The 17,420-nt window shown below is 38.4% G+C and overlaps 1 protein-coding gene across 8 annotated transcripts in view; it reads right to left on the reverse strand.

The window, feature by feature from the left end:
* Positions 1–560: 560 nt before the first annotated feature.
* LOC135474910 (segment polarity protein dishevelled homolog DVL-3-like) overlaps positions 561–17,420 on the reverse strand; it is a 49,313-nt gene continuing 32,453 nt past the window's right edge. For 2 of the 8 annotated variants that reach the window (XM_064754590.1, XM_064754587.1), the window contains 6 exons: positions 17,228–17,359; positions 16,531–16,698; positions 15,939–15,956; positions 15,376–15,642; positions 7,857–8,051; positions 561–4,855 (listed from right to left, as the gene is read on the reverse strand). In XM_064754590.1, coding sequence (XP_064610660.1) covers positions 4,602–4,855; positions 7,857–8,051; positions 15,376–15,642; positions 15,939–15,956; positions 16,531–16,698; positions 17,228–17,359 — 1,034 coding nt within the window. In that variant the 3' untranslated portion in view covers positions 561–4,601. Of the gene's footprint in view, positions 4,856–4,906; positions 7,376–7,856; positions 8,052–11,480; positions 11,652–15,375; positions 15,643–15,938; positions 15,957–16,530; positions 16,699–17,227; positions 17,360–17,420 lie in introns of those variants that run through there. The other 6 variants (XM_064754591.1, XM_064754589.1, XM_064754594.1 and 3 more) reach the window with 4 other exon arrangements.

Raw genomic sequence — 17,420 nt, forward strand, 5'->3', positions numbered from 1 at the left:
TTTTTTTCCTCTCCAGAGAGGACAACCCCCAAATAATCTCCTCATAATTCTGCAGCCAGCATATAGCAGTATCAGGAGTGTGTTCAGACTTTACGGACGACACTTGCCGCTCAAAAAGTCATCTTATAATCAGTATTTCGCACTAGGTAGTACAGTACCCCGACTAGGATGACATCACTGATGTACAGACTTGTTTGCTTACACAGTTAAGGTTTAATGCCACTCAAATAATCTCTCTGCACATTATGTATGTTTATTCTCAGTGCTGCCTCACTAGGATGCTAGTCTGGAGCCACATTCCATGCTTTAGATGCTTTTTACATCTTTCCATCAGGAGGTTCATCAGTTTGCTGTGCTAGCTTGCTGGTATCCCAGGGACTATGCTCAGTCTCATTCATCCATCATCTTGACTGATGTCATAGCAGTGAAATATTCTTGAACACAACTCAAAACATCAATCAAATAAAAAATAAATAAACACCATTGCTATATTGCCCATATGATTTAAGCTCTTTTTAACACTGCCCTACAAAGAATAGACAAACAAAAGGGCATACTGTTCAGGATTTACATGTTTATTATGACAAATGTGCTGAAACCATGTACAGCAGCTACACCTTACCAGCTTCATTCACGCATGGGCTCACCAAACAGGTAAGAGTCTCCGCTACATCGGCCGTCAATACGCCTCAGCAAAAACCAAGGTGGGCCAAAGCTATATATGAAAAAACATAGGACTAGCTATGGGTATTCCCCCCTTAACAAACCAAGAAAAAAACCCAACAAAAAACAAATATCTCTCGCACTTTCATTCGCAAATGTGACAGTGACATTTTTCGTGCATTACTTTTAACATGCACTGAAGTAAAATCAATATGTACATTAAAGACAGGTTGTGAACATGATCAGCAGGCTACTGCTGAAGTGTCTTATTACACTAAATAGTCTGAAAGCCTGGATGAGCTAGGTTGCTTGGTAATTGGTTCGCTGGTATTTTGGGCAACTGTCGTATACAATAGTCATAGGGTTAACTTTGACAACTGACGATATGTGTGGAAAGGTGGTAATGTGTGGTCAGATGGCAAAGGGTGGAGGTTGGGGTGGGTAGAATGGGGTAGTGGGATAGGACTAATGAACAGAATTGGTGGGGGTGAGGGAGGGAACAGTTTGAGAAAGTTGAGACCAGGTTGCATGTTAAACAAATTTATTGTTGCCTGGTTCACACCAATATACCAATATCAGAATACCAATATCTTTAAGAGGAGACAAACCTGGCATATTTGCAGGCTGTCAGAGTTTGCTGATGGGACCAATGCTTTCTCATCTTCTAAAAAAACATCACATTCTTTCATTGTCTAATAAAAAAAATGGAAACCAAAAAGCCTATCATCAAAAAATACATTAAACCTCAAAAGAAATACTGCAACAATATGGCAGCAATGGATGCTAGAAGCATGATAACTTCTGTCCCAATCATCCCAGTAATAAATAGTTCACTAACTGAATACTTCAGCCTCTGAAACCAGCATTAGGATTCATTTAACATTTAAAGCAATGGTAAGTCCTTATTTTAACATATTTAAAAATAAATAAGGTCAAGTAAGACTTCACCCAGATGCAGAATCCATACAGGATCACCAAGCATGACATATTTGGGAACATTTATCCAATTTTTTTCCATCCTTTACAGAAAAACATTTTTATTTCATGAACACATGATGAAATTTTGATTTCCCGAACCTGTTGTACAGACAGCAGTAACATACTACTGTTGCAAATTTGTGATCTTTACTGTTTCCCTGATCATTGAAGTTTGAGTAGACATTTTACATATGAAAATTTGTTATATGCACGTTCGGTATATATGTACGTTTTCTCAGAAGAAAAGCGGACTGCAAAATGCAGAAGTGCTTTAAAATCCAGTCTGGATATGACAATGATATGATGTAACATGTAGCTAAAATTAAAGATAGTAGATCACCTACTTTGATATGTATACAATTTGCATGATATCAAGGTTGATATTCAAACACGAAATCCAATGATACGCTTTAAGTTTTGCAACGAGAGGAAAACAGATTCGCAACTATAAGAACCATACTTATTCACCAGTGACTACAAAATATTTCAGAAGAATATATTTAAGCAACATCAAATGAATGTGATTTTTTTTTGCTCACAATTTTGGCATAATTTATTTTTGGTTTTGGTGAACAATTTCCAAGGAAGACCCTAATGTTAACCATTATCCATAAGACATCTGTGGGGTAAAAATTCTCCAAAAAGACAAGCAAATGTTGTTTGGGTGCCTTTTGCAGACATCAATTTACATATATTTAGAAAATAACACAAAAAAGTCTGTTCATTTACCATTATGTTGACATCTTAAGTGTTCAACAGAAAACAAATGTATTTCTTCTGAGACTTGACCAGAGTCTGACTATTAGTAATATGTGAGACCAGCCCACCATTGTACTACGGATTCAATGTACATATAAATGTTTTCTTATAAGAGAGAGAAAAAAAAAATGTAAAACCTCTTACATTCTTAAAGAAACTCTCACTGGTGTAAAACTGTTAAATACTGTTCAGATGCTTTCTGAAATGACAACATCATTTTTGTTTTCCGTGTCAAAATGTAAGCCACCAGACTTTTTGGAGAACAGAATTACTTCAGCTGTACATTCCAGGTTCAAATGTAAAATAATCAGAAACAAGATTTTAGTCCTTTGCGACCCTCACATGTATAACACCTGATGCAAAAAACTGAAGTCTGACCAACCGTCAGAACTATTATTGCTTCTAAAGACCACATTTTGTCAAAAGAAGAACATTTCTATCACATAATTCTTCAGCAGAGTATCATGTTTTTCTTCTTAGTAAATATTTCAAACACAGCATGACAATAGTTAATATCTAAAGAACAAGTTTTCCAGAAAGAAAAAAACTAACCAAGCACAAAAGGTATAAACTTTAAGAATTAAAATATACATGTATTAGAATTTGTGTAGTTCTTAAAGATTAAAATTCACTTATCCCTTAAAAACACGGTAAAGATTTGTTTCAACATTTAAAATGGTTACAGCACCTTGCATTCCCATAACTCATGGATAGCAATTGGAAATTAGGGCTTGTCACACACAACAACACTCTAGAATGAAGTGCAAATGTACCTGTCACTTGTTCACTGTTAAAATGTACCACATCCATACTTCTGCAGACATTGTGTTGCATAGGAGGGAATTGTTACTTTCTTCATTCTGAATGGTCCACATATCTTCGCATACAATATCAAGGTCACTAGTTCACAGAAGGTCAAGGTCTCTAGTCAGCACACAAAAACTTGTAGCTAAGATACACTGCTCAGGCATGTTCATTATGCTAGCTCATAAAAACATCTTTGTTCACTTTCCTCCAATTACACACAATTATGTGGGTAAACATACACAGGAGAGAACAAATTAACAAAGAAATTCAATGCTTAAACAGATCTTGGCCATTGCTCACAAGCAACACCAACAAGAACAAGACAAAGTTCTAAAAGCTGAATAGCATTGGAATCTTGAAAAAGTGATATTAAATCACTTTAAATCGTCGTCCACCTTTTCTCTGCCATCAACTGTAGATGCTAGTCTTTCCATAATAACTACAAATTCACCACTATCAGAGGCTCTGAAGTCCAGCAACATTGTGCACTCTGACATCAAGTCCTAGAAGATGGGCACCACCTTGTTTTGTGCAAAGTCTAAGCGTAGTGAATATCCCTCTGCTGCCACCAGTCCTGGACAACTCCAGCACTTCTCCACAAGCTCTTCCTCTGCTCCTTACAGGCAGGCCACAACAGCGGCATCACAGTTAGCATTTACCACAACGGAGGGTGCAAGCATGGCAGGCAATGTTTGTATTCACTTCCATGTGCTAACATGCTACCCAGACGTTGACATCAATCACGAGGTTAAAGGTCACGGGTTCACAGGTCAGTATCCTGGCCTGTAAGGCGATACGACAGAAGGCATGGATTGTTTTAGGTTTTCGGTAGAGATACATAGGCATACAATTTCACAGCTACAATGACAGGAGGTACAAGTACAGTAAAATACTTCCTATAGATATTCAACAAAAGCAAGGCATACAATAGAAATAAATTGAATAAAAGGCAATAATGCTTCTGTATCTTCTAATATAAATATCAATTTACATGCCAAGAAAATTTACCTATTTCACTTAATTACAGGAAAACAGGAAATCAGTTGAGACATTATGATGAAAACGAATGTCTGGAGATGAGTAGATTACTGATATTAAAGACAGAATCACAACACCAACATGCACAGCTAATTATTCAGTTACATCGATGCTTGAAAATGTCTATTAACACGAGTCCTGTCCCATCTTGGTGCTTTTGTTAATGTTACTCCCTGGTAATGTCCTGCTACGACTTTTGCTTCCAAAGGTTGCAGTACTGTAGCATGCAAAACCACCGGTTTGACCAGGTCAAAAAACAGAAGGGCAGAATGACGAGCCACAGAGCAAATGAAAATATAAATGACAAGAAGGCAGAGTAGCAGGCTGAATGGCTACGGGAAAGACCACATGACATCTCACATGACATCCACAAAGAACTCACAAGGATTTCCCATGGCCATTCTGAAAGACTGTCGACTGCCGCTGAGATCTTGGGGCATGTTGGCTAGCCCTGGTGGGGGTGGGGGTAAACTCCGCTCGCTAGGGGGACCTCGTCGTGCCCCGGCTAAGCTTCCTGTTTCTGTATCACTGCCGCCGCTGTGTCCTGGGCTCGCTTTTCCTTTCTCCTTGTCGTTTTTCCGACGTTCACTACTGCCAGAGGCGCTACTCCCTGCAAGACCAAGCATATCCACCTTGTACATATTCAGTTAAATATGCAAACTCCAATAAAGTATCTACTACTGAGGAATACGAACACGAGCAATGAATTTTGCATATAAATACAAGGAAATGTGTAAACAAGCAGAAGACAATGTAAATATCCTTTCCAATTTCTGGGCCCAAAAGACATCGAGGGTAAACATACATTCCACAACAGCACTTGCACATATATGAGCGAACATACTCTTCATTATTGACATTTATTCAATTGTAAAGTCATAATTTGTCAAAACAATCCCAAAAAGGATAACTCTCCTGCATTTTTGGGCCATAAAACAAATCCGGTTTAAAAAAAATGAGAAAAAAAATGGGAGCTACATACTTTAAAAAAGTTAACATTAGTTGCAGTGTCCTGGTTTTTAAAACGGGTGCATGTGAAGTAGAATTATTGGACTGACATACATGTTAATAGTAAGATCATCAACTGTGATAGCTCACCTATTAACCAAACATTTCCTGTGTGTACCAAGTGCAATTTGGGACATGTCCAAAAAACTGAATTAGGGGAGCCTCACAGTGCAAGAGTGTGTTATAGGTGCTCAGAAAAAGTAAACCATCCCAACTGCACCACCTTTTTTAAATATTTGGGGTGATTTAGTCATTCATTGATGACAAGATTAAACTCCATTGCTTTCCAACAGAGATGGAGAATTTTGTACATGTGTGTATGGTGTATGCCATGTATGTGGAATTTCCTCATGGAGTGTTTTAGACACCCAGTGTGGTGGTCACAAACTTGGCTTCTCTCAGAGATATTTAGGAGCTATTTCCAATAGAAACACACACAGTTATCCATATGTAATGCATCTGTTCCCCTAAACATGATCTATATTCTACACTGGGCCCGACTGACTACATGTACAAGTGTGTGAAGAATAAGGCCAACTCCCATACAAGGATGCTGTATGTAAATGTGTACACAAATGTATGTCATAGTATCAGATTATCATACGACAAGTTTCAATTCCAGTCAAAATTATGGTGTCCCCTTGTTGCATTATGAACAACCAATAACATTTTTGACTAAAATTTAAACCTTTGACTGGATTAAGAACCGAAGGAGACCTGATATTTTCAGAATTGGAACTAATACAATTCTGTCCCACCCTCCTCCCCCCAAATGCCAGAAATCCCAGCAATAACGGTATTATTTTTCTATGAAAATTGATCCTCAAAACTACCTACATGTATTGAAGTTCTCCCATGCATTTAGCGAGGAGAGAGAAGCTACAGACCAAAGTAAATCCATCAAGACAGCAGAAATGTTATAAATGTAACAGGCATCTACAGAGCTACGTGTAGACCATATGACATGCAGAACTAAAGCATCACTGCAAAAAATCGACTTTCCATTACTTAAGAAAAAATCAATCTTGTGTTCATACAAAGGCTTTTCATGTATATGCACTGCATGCCACAGCAACAGGCAAAACAATATCACCTTCTGACAGAGACACCACTTCTGACATCTTAAACACATTCTTTTGTCCTTTTACTTTCTACATGAATGACACCTTGACCAAAATATGCTCTGCATGTAATCTATGTCATGATATGCAAATAGGTGTTTTTTCGTCTTATGTTCCAGTCTTTCTGCATCTTCTGCATCATCAAGTGGCAAAGAAACATCCCCTCCTCAATTTGTTGGAATGTTTTCCCACAGCACACTTATATCCCCAATGTTGGACCCTTCTAATACATCTTGCCTGGTGAAAAGCTGGTGACCATCTACCCCATTGGTGTCCCAATGCATGTCCCTTGGGAAAGATTTTGGCCATCAGCTCCATTGGTGCGTTTGACCTTGTGGCTGCTCTACAACCTGCCTTATAGATGTCCCTGGTAGAAAGCTTTCGGCCAGCAGCCCCACTGGTGTATTTGACCTTGTGAATGCTATACAACCTGCCTTACAGAAGTCCCTGGTATAAAGCTTTTGGCCGTCAGCCCCACTGGTGTATCTGACCTTATCTGCCTTATACAAGTTGCTGGTAGAAAGCTTTTAGCCATCAGCCCCATTGGTGTATCTGACCTTATGTGCCTTATACAAGTTGCTGGTAGAAAGCTTTGGGCCATCAGCCCCACTAGTGAATTTGATCTTATCTACCTTTTACATGTCCCTGGTAGAAAGCTTTTGGCCATCAGCCCCATTGGTGTATCTGACCTTATCTGCCTTAGAGATGTCCCTGGTAAAAAGCTTTTGGCCATAAGCCCCATTGGTGTATTTGCCTCACAGATGTCCCTGGTAGAAAGCTTTGGCCATCAGCCCCATTGGTGTACCTGACTTTATCAGCCTCATGCATGTCCCTGGTGGAAAGCTTTCAGCCATCAGCCGCATTGGTGTACTTGACCTTGTGATTGCTGTACAACCTGTCTTATACATGATACATGTCCCTGGTGGAAAGCTTTCAGCCATCAAACCCCATTGTAACTGGTGTATTTGATGTTGTGATTACAACCGGCCGGAGAGGCAAACCTGTTGGCCACCAATATCATTTATGTGTTAAGACTTAGTACTTAAAATGCATAAATATTTCCCATATCAATTTTCCAAAAGGCTTCATCAGCATCTTCAGTGAGATCCACAGTACATATACGGATGAGTCAGGGTTAAACATGGTGAAAGCAAACTTGCTTCAACAAAACCATTTAAAACCACTTGTGTTGAGCTGAACATGTACATACACGGACAAGAGAAAATGTTAATACATGTACACTGACAATGAAAAGGTAGAAGCCTATACACGTCACTATGTCTGCTACATACTAGGATATATGCTATATGTACATCCACTGCTACATGTAACTGAATGCACACACTTGTACAGACTTAAAAGAGTATCTGATCCAGTACACATATCCACATGGTGTTACATACAGGTAAGCATGGTAATGAGGATACATCAGACGGAGGTAGTTGTCAGTAGCAAGCCACAGAGTGAGTGCATGCCACTGACCTGAGCCTGACGCACTGTTATTGCAAGTAGCCTTACTAGCGCTGATCTCAGGCGACAGTTTCTCTTGCAGATTGTTGTTAGGCTCCACCTCCCCAGATGGCGCTGGTGACTTGGTCTCCCGACTAGCGGGGGATTTGTGAGCCAGAAACCGTGGCCGACAGGGAAAGAAGGGTACACACTGACATGCGTAGTGAACTGTATGGTACAATAGGGAGAAAAACAAAATGGAAACGGCTTTAGCTGTTCAGTCCCACCAAGCACCTTTAGCTACCTGCATCCTTCTGATCATAAACAAAAAGAATTCTTCGATTCAAGCATCCTAGGTATTCTATGTTATGCAGCCAGTGAAAGTAAAACCATTTGTTAGCCAATCAACTTCCTAACCACCAACTCTGGAGCTAGGCAGATTATTAAACAGATTTCCACAAATGCTGGAAACAGACATTTTCTACAATTTGCAGATAAGTGTATGCAATATTACTAAACACTAAAGAAACTGTAAAACTATCAGGTAGATGCAAAACTACCTGGCAGCTATTCGCCTATTCTTCATTTACCTTTCTACAGCAGATACGGTTAAAATGCGTTCGTACGAAACTAACATCTCACATGTTCTTTTGTTTTTTGTTTTAGAGTTGTGTTCATGTTGTTTTGCACTTTCTTGCACAACATACAAAGATATAAAAGGCTAATAAAAAAAAGAATAAGAGCACAACTTAGGCTGTTATTATACACAGGATAGCTATTACTCGTGCAGTATCTAGAGAGACAAAACAATGCTGTCAAACAAGAGGCAGGTCTAGGTGTATCATCAAACATGGGCTTGTGTCAAGAACACATTGCCTTACACACTGGTGGGTGAACATTACATAGAATAGCCACATGGGTGGGTGAGCAGTTAACAGAACAGCCAAAGCCAGCTTCCAAAGGGCCCTTCCAACAATCTGCAAGCCACTCGACACATTACCATAAACAGGTCAGCTGAGAGGTCACAGCTACATGTACCTGTACTAGCCGATAAAGTAAAATTTTAGGACAAATACAGGAATACATGTACAGGCACTCCAAATATCAACTGTATGTGTAAGTAATGGGGGACAGAACATAAACAGAAGGTATAATAAGAAAAAGGTGTAAAACAGAGTATCCAAAACGCAATTCAGCCAGCCACAAAACCTTTATCAATCATACAGTCATAGCAATGCCCCCTCCCCTTCCTGCCTACATATTATTTGTATAACTTTCACTTACTCATTTATTTTTTTTTTTCAGTCTTGTTGTTTCAGCGTCACACATGTAAAGTGTAAACGCTGTAATACTATCTGTATTGAGATGATTATAACAATGCACCAAACATGAGCACAAGAGGCAACCATGGCCTCCAATGACTTCTAGGTATCTCTCTCATCTATTAATTTCAGTACATTTGAACCTTCAATCTGACAATGTCTCATTAGTACCTGGCGTGTGACTGGCTGTATGTGACCACTTAAAAAATCAAATGCCACAAAACTGGATCCACTTTCACAAAAATTCCTTATGAGTTTTTCACCTTTTCTTGCAAATTGCATCGTTTTATGGCATTAGTACCTAGATGAGCATTTTAGGAAATTATGAAAAAAATTGCTTGACTTTTTCTGAAAGTGGGCTACATGATTTCTGATAGATGTACAAACTACACAAATCACTACAGAACAGACTACACAATGACATACATGTAGAGTGAGTGAGACCTAACTCAGTAAGCTAAATCTAAGACAAGGGATAAACTACATGTGACAAAACAAAGAGAAAGTGTACATGTATCAATCTGCCTTTGGTTCCTCAAGTTTTTAAAAATTATTTTCATGTATGGAGTAAACATGTACCCTCTTGCTAGATTTAGTTTTTAAGCAAATATCTGAAGTGAAATGGTTGTTTGGACCAACAGCCAGCCAATAAGGTTACATTTAAGCTAGTTTGTATGTATATGAAACCGATAAGTGTGTCATAAAAACACACTAAGATTAAGACCTCTATGTAGATTTTAACATGAATGACTTCCATCTATATGTATATGTTTGTCTGTTACCCAATCTACTAGTTGCAGGCTGACCATATGATTTAATGTCAACCTAGATTTAAGTGAGTTAAAGGCAGTCAACTGACAGAAGGGGAAATAATCAGGTCTAACTTTTCAGATGAAATCAAGGAGAATAAGATTACCTCCCCTTACCAGAAGCTTCATCGCCAGTTTTCATGGAACAAATATTCTACATTTATACAAGCTCACAGCCATGTAAAATGAACTTAATTAGTTGAACCTCCAGTGGTTCAAGTATACACAGTAGCACATTAAAGATGAGGGAATACCAATTTCCCAAGAGAATGTCAGCATTCTATAAAAAGTAATTAAAGTTGGATCTAGAGGACATCAAAGCTTTGCTACAGATCCCGGTACTGGAAGTGAATCGGTTATGATGGGAAATTCTACGTAAACAATGTAGCGGTGGACTTACCTTAAATTTTGAGCAATACTCTATATTTTGTTAGTTTCTTTTTTGTGCCTAATAAATTTCAAGGATTATCAAGCCAAAACCACAATTTTCAATGCTTTTCAAGGCTGGGATAGTTACTTTCAAATATCAAGTTTTTCAATGTTTTTAAGGACCAGTATGAACCCTACACACATGGAACTGCCTCACAGTACGGAGCAGCTGCAACACAGTATTGAGAACCAGCCACAAGTTACTGAGCAGCTATCACTTAGCACTGAGCACCAGCCACACAATACTGAGCCCCGGCCACACAGTAATGAGCAGCTTCAACACAGTACTGAGAACCAGCCACAAGTTACTGAGCAGCTATCACTTAGCACTGAGCACCAGCCACACAATACTGAGCCCTGGCCACACAGTAATGAGCAGCTTCAACACAGTACTGAGAACCAGCCACAAGTTACTGAGCAGCTATCACATAGCACTGAGCACCAGCCACACAATACTGAGCCCTGGCCACACAGTAATGAGCAGCTTCAACACAGTACTGAGAACCAGCCACAAGTTACTGAGCAGCTATCACATAGCACTGAGCACCAGCCACACAATACTGAGCCCCGGCCACACAGTAATGAGCAGCCGCAACACAGTACTGAGAAACAGCCCCACAGCAATGCTCACCTTTGCGTGAGGCTGTGCCGTAGCTGTGCAGTACAAATGCAAACCTCCCAAACCAAAAGGGTTTACCTCAGGAAGAAAACATGTAAGATGAGGAGCAGGTGCCATGGTATAAATAAAGTGTAAATATCAGCAAAGGTTTGGAGTTAGAAAACAGGTATTAAAATTAAATAAGATTAAAATACCAGACTATTAGAAAGTGAATATGTTGTGCCAGTGGTTTAAATCCTGAACTGGGTGCCAAGGCACTTTTGTAGGCAGGGCAGAACCGTATAGTGCATAGATAGACAGAGGACAGCTTGGGCCACAGTCACAAACTGTCATAGGTAAATTGTTGGATGTAAACAAGGCGATGTCATACTACAGAGCACTGTAAAGACAACAAAAAGGGACATTCAACTTTATTTACAGCAAATAATTTACATATGAGGTTTGGCGACAGTGGCTTGCTGCAGACTAGTTTACAAACCCGAGCTAATGGAAGATGCCTTGGAGCATACATGCTTCCGGTGGCCATGCTGTATGGCTTGCCCCCGCAAAGTGGGGTGGGGCTGTTGTGAATTTTGTTTATCCTTATTTTCCCAAAGCTTGCGCAACTGATTGTAAGTACTAAGTAAACAAGTACAGTCTTTGGCGGCTACTGCAAAGAAAGAAACCGAAACAAACAAGTGTGGAATACAATAAAAAAAAACTTTCTTTCTTTCAGAATAGACTTCAATGGCAGAGGCAACAAAGCCTGTATTTTGATGAAAATAAAATGCAACGTGAGATGAAATAAACAGAGAGAATGGCAAAGTGCAGAAGCAAAAAGAAAGCCTTAGATTCCAAAGCAGAGAGAGGAAAATGTGCAGAAGCAGCCAGTGTGTTCACAGCTGACAGTGCCTAACACCCATGATGCAACCCTCTGATGATTAATGCCTTTGATGGATAGACTGAACTAGGCTGTGCTGTCAAAAGTTAAGCAGTACATGGACAACAAAACATATCTTTGGGTAGACTGTGATAATGTCTTGAAAAACATGTAATTCATTCTAAACTCATACTTCACAAATTACTAGAAGGGTACATGTATTTTACTGCATACACAACATGAAATGCAAATAAACAACATACAGAAATATACATGGGAATAATCAACATGTTCATCATTACATACACAGTAAGTTTCCAACACATTATTTCAATTCACTTAAAGTAACACAATCATTATATGAACATGAACACAGTTTTGATGAAGCATGACAATCTGTATACACTTCATGTAAGATGGCACCAAGATGCATGACAATGTTACGAACACCAGTGCACTTGATGACCCAACACCTCAACAAAGAGACATAAATACCAAGATCTGATACCCATCTGAAATCTGAAGATGCGCTCAAAAATCACAGAACTGTTTTGATACTACATTATATAAATTAAAACAACACTGTTTTCTTTCCCTTTTTTTTCTTGCTTTTTTTTTTCTTCCGAACATCTTCAGATCTTTTCTTGTGTCAAACACAAAACATTCAGTAGTTAAAGGTAGAACGCAGCCATAAGACATGGTCAGTACCTTCAGAAAGAAATAAGTATGATAAGTTTATAGAACTGCAGAAAAGCAAGGCAGCATGATTATAAAATGTTGGCGAACATTTAGCAAGCCTGTATAAAATCAGTGGAACATCAGCCTACTTGAACAGCATCTCCAGATGCATAGTTAGTACATGTATATACTGAAGTTTGAAGAGAACACATGGAGGAAATGATGACCATGACAAGATGGAGAGTGGCAATAAAAAGTAAATAACTGATCATGGCTCAAAGCCACTTTGTTACAAAAATTGAAACCAAGCTGAAACTCTTACATTTTTATATTGGTAATACTGTTCTGATCTTTTGAAATCACAAACTAAGAATGTACTTGTTTGTGGAATTTAATACGCTAATAACTGATCTGATTTGACTGTTGCTGAAAACCATAGCTCAGAATTTTTTTTAATTATATAGTGTGGGGTCAGTTAACTAAGTGGAGTAGGGTAATCTAGTGCCCTTGCTAAACTACTCAAAAATAAGATTTTTTTTTAAAACCACAACAGAAGAAGGTGGACCATGAATTAAAGGAGTCAAATTACATTATGATCTTCATGTACAGATAATATACACGTGCATAGATTGAATCATTTTAGTGCCTCAAAATCTCAAGGTAATTTCTTCAATTAAGACTTAATGTACATCGACGAAGCTGGTTTAGTAGTAACCTTGCTGGAAAGTCATGACAGGCACATAGATATGTATGTCGTTAATAAATTAATAATTTAAATTGGTAAGGATGAAAGACAATAGAAATTTCTACACATTGTTTTCAATACATCCTGTGTTTAGATCTTTCACCTTGATTAGGCTGTAAATTGCCTAGAAAAAGATGGTGAATAACACGTCAGACAAGCCTACACACAGATCTACACGAAGATGTTTCTTGCGTACAACAATGTCTTTGAAACTAATTGTTTTATAGGGACTTGGAAATATAAAATAAGTAAAACTTTTTCAAATTTCGAATTTATTACTTATACAAATAATGCATTGTCCAAAAAATTAAAATGTTTGTCAAGCCTTGAAACTCGTCAACCTACTCATGTAGTCCCAGATTAAATGATCAATAACCGCATAGCATTCAATCACAGTTGTTCTTTTGTATGCATGCACAAGGTTGAAGTACAATTATGGCATGTTAATGCCAGTTACATGTATGCATGGATTAAACTATAAAAAACATTAATATATAGAAAGCCGACAGAAGCAAGCATGGTGGACAGTTATGTATGGGATACACATTCAAACCAAAACCCTTTATTAATGTGTGGAATGTGGGTGTATTTCAGATTATACAGAACGAAGACTTGCCCTCATTAATACAAGATTTCAGAAAAATTACGGAAACTTTTTGTGACAGTCCACCAGCTGGAAATAGGAGAAAGAATTTTAAGTTCAGTTGCATAATCTGTAGTACCAGATTACTTCTTGAGCAATGAAACTAGAACATTGCTTTACATAATACCAGAAGTCCATTAGCTAGAAGCATACATCTTCCCTATAGCTTGTCTCTACAGCACTTTTCACTCTTCTGCGATGTGCAACAAATTATGTGACCTTATATGTGCATCCACATATTTTATTCTCTCTGTCCCTATTATGCAGCAAACATTTGAGATCCTCTGATGCATGATGGGTTCCAAACTCTGTTTTGTTGAAACAGACTTTAAAAAAATTAGGACAACCGAAAGTTTTGTAAAAGGACAACGTCTTTGATAGTAACTGTTATATAATTGCTTGGAAATATACAAAAAGTCAACTACGGACTATCTGTTTCAAGGTGTAGCCAGTTCTTGTAGCAGCCGTTTACAATTTGATTTCCCAGGATTCAGTTCACAATTTCCACCCAAGAGGTTGACATTTTTCTCCACCAGGTGGCGAGAGCTTCCACATACGACGAAACATGTGTACTGTGCCATGGAGACTAGCTATCGGGAAGTTGCATACTTCTAGGTGATGGACTTCTGATATTATTGATTGAACTCTGTGACTGTATCACCTACCTGTAACCTACACTAGAAAAGTTTTCAACATATACAAATTAAAGCGTGATGTAAATATTTCCTTACAAATCTGTTACAAATCACACAAAATACATAATACTTTGCCTTTTGGACATGGCCACCCTATCAGCTCTATTTAGGAATGATTTGAGAAATAAATCAAGATGAAAAGCTTTGATCAGCAAGACAGCAATGAGGAAAATGTGACACCATAAGCCAAGTGAAAGAAGAACAGTGATGTCTTCTACCAACCACAAGAAAGACCCGAAACCTCTTAAAGGTCAAACTCCACACCATGAAACGCCAGTACCTTTTTATGTTATTTTACTGTAACAAAACACCATAAAATTACGTTTCTATGTTGAAACGCTAACAAATACATGTAGATCTATTGGCAACAACTTAATGTCTTTTGACATCATTAATGTACATTTTATTAATGAGTCTTGTTGAAGGTGTTTATTTTAGCAATCTTTCAGGGAACATCATACTGACCAAAATGCTGAAGCCTAGAAAATGATCAACATGCTAACTCCGGACTAAAATTAAGGTACATTCTAGTGTATTCTAGTGCAAATACTGCCTCTCAAGATGCTTTTTGTCACACTAGGATTTGAAAAGTAGGGCATTAGCAAACAGACACTGGCATCACTTAAGTGTGAGAGTTTGCCTCTTAGCCACACCCTGAATGTTACAGCGATATGGTGGGTAAAATCAGAAGAATGAAGATAACGATGGTATGTATGATGAAGTGACTGACAGACAGACAGACAGTCTACTCACCTGAACCACTGTGAACAGATCCAGCACTGCCGTTTCCTCCACCCCCAACGATGCTGCCGCCCCCACCCCCCATGGGCACACCCACTCCAGGAGGGGCAAACCCATCCACATAGCTGGTGCTCTCTGTGCTGGTGTAGCTGTACGGGGGGATGTAACTGATGTTCTGCGGCATGTAACTGTTCCACGAGGGGGGTGGGAGAGGAGCCAGCGTATCCCGGTCAGCCTCTGACACCGAGTCCACATCCTCCAGGCTTAATGCTGATAAATCTAAGGTAGACAGAGGATATACTTAATTTATTTATTGAAGCATGTCATACAGTGTGAATAATTTACTCTGCACATTCATTATTAAGTTAGCCGTGTTATGGGTGCCATACATGTAAGTTCCACAACATCATGGATATAACTTTCTTAAGTGTTATCTATCACTGTAGAGCTTTTGCAAAACTACATATCCTCCTTATGTATGAAGCTTGTGGTTTCCAGCCTATCAAAGCACTTTAAACACAGGTGAATATGCTGGTGCCCATAAAAGTACCATGATCAATATAACAGCAACTTACCTGGATACTGTGGGGCCCCTGGATATGAAAATAAGTAGATGATAATTAGTGAAGAAAATATTACTGGCATTTTCCTTGAATCCATATACATTGTCATACAGTGCACTTTGAAAGTTTCAGATTCAATTACAGTGTCTACAGATCTACACCATGCTTTTTTTTTTACACCAATTGATTGACCTTGACAACCCAAAAATGCAGGTTCAAAAACAAAAGAATTAATTTATGACATTACTTGCATCAGTACTTCCCAGTTAATGTGGCAAAAATCAAAACAAAAGACAGCAGTATATATATACACACATATATAGGAATATAACAAAATGTAAAAAGTTAAGGCATTTTATTATTTTTTTATATGCATATATGTGCCTATATATATATATATATATATATATATATATATATATATATATGCACAACACAAAATGACACATTCATGTATATCACACAGACAGCAAGTTCCAAAACATGTCAATATTTCAAGGTTTTGACTCGACCCAGGATTGAATCTGGGTCACCCAGTTCTGAGTTGGATTCTCAAACTCCCAAGACAATGCACGGTGGGCAACATATTTCTGCACATACGTACCTGCATACAAGTCACCAAACACATAGTAACACTGCTCCGAGAAGGTCAGTTTATTAACTGTGTGTCGTATCAGACCAGCTTTTAATAGGTTACAGGCATATTTTCTTGCGTCCCTCCTGTCTGCAAAGCCTTCCACATGGTTGAAAAGCCAGTCTACAAGATCAGATCCTGAAAAAGGGAACATCTAAGTTTCATATTTTGTCACCCACAAAAGAAAACATGCAGAATTTATTTTTTGGTCAAATTTTCAACATGTTTTTTTTTACTACGAGCAACTCATATAACATAATGTCTGAGTTTAAGTTGATACTGAATTTTCAGGATGTTAGCTATTGCCAATTTGTTTGCCAAGCTTGTTTTAATAGGTACATGGTTACTCAGTGACAGGATACCGGAAATCTCTGACAGTTACTGATAACATATACACGTATTTCCATACCGTCGCTCAATGTAACAAATTTGTCGTGCAAAAGACCCATAATTCAGCGCAGAGACTGATGTATACGAGAATCGCCTCAGTGATTAATCACTGTTGTCACAACCCAACAAATGGAGATAGCCTGGTTAGCAGACAACAGACACGCAGCATTTTCAGCTGACACATACAATAATATATCTGTACACATCCCCAATGGGCTGTCCAGTGAAAAACAGAAGTTTGTCTGATGTTGGATAATGTTAAATACGGCAGTCTCACCTATAAAAGCATTGGGTATTGTTATTTTTAGCCACATTCTGTCTCGTACTTCCAAGCCGGAGTCTGGGGAGGCCATTGCTTTCACCACTGTGGCCATGTCTGTGTTCACAGTCAGGTTGAGATCATCAAATCCTACAAGCATAAAAATCATACATGCATTTATTCCACAACAAGAGTTTGGTTAAGAAGAAGA

Source organism: Liolophura sinensis, chromosome 9 (assembly GCF_032854445.1).
Source record: "Liolophura sinensis isolate JHLJ2023 chromosome 9, CUHK_Ljap_v2, whole genome shotgun sequence".
Taxonomy (NCBI): domain Eukaryota; kingdom Metazoa; phylum Mollusca; class Polyplacophora; order Chitonida; family Chitonidae; genus Liolophura; species Liolophura sinensis.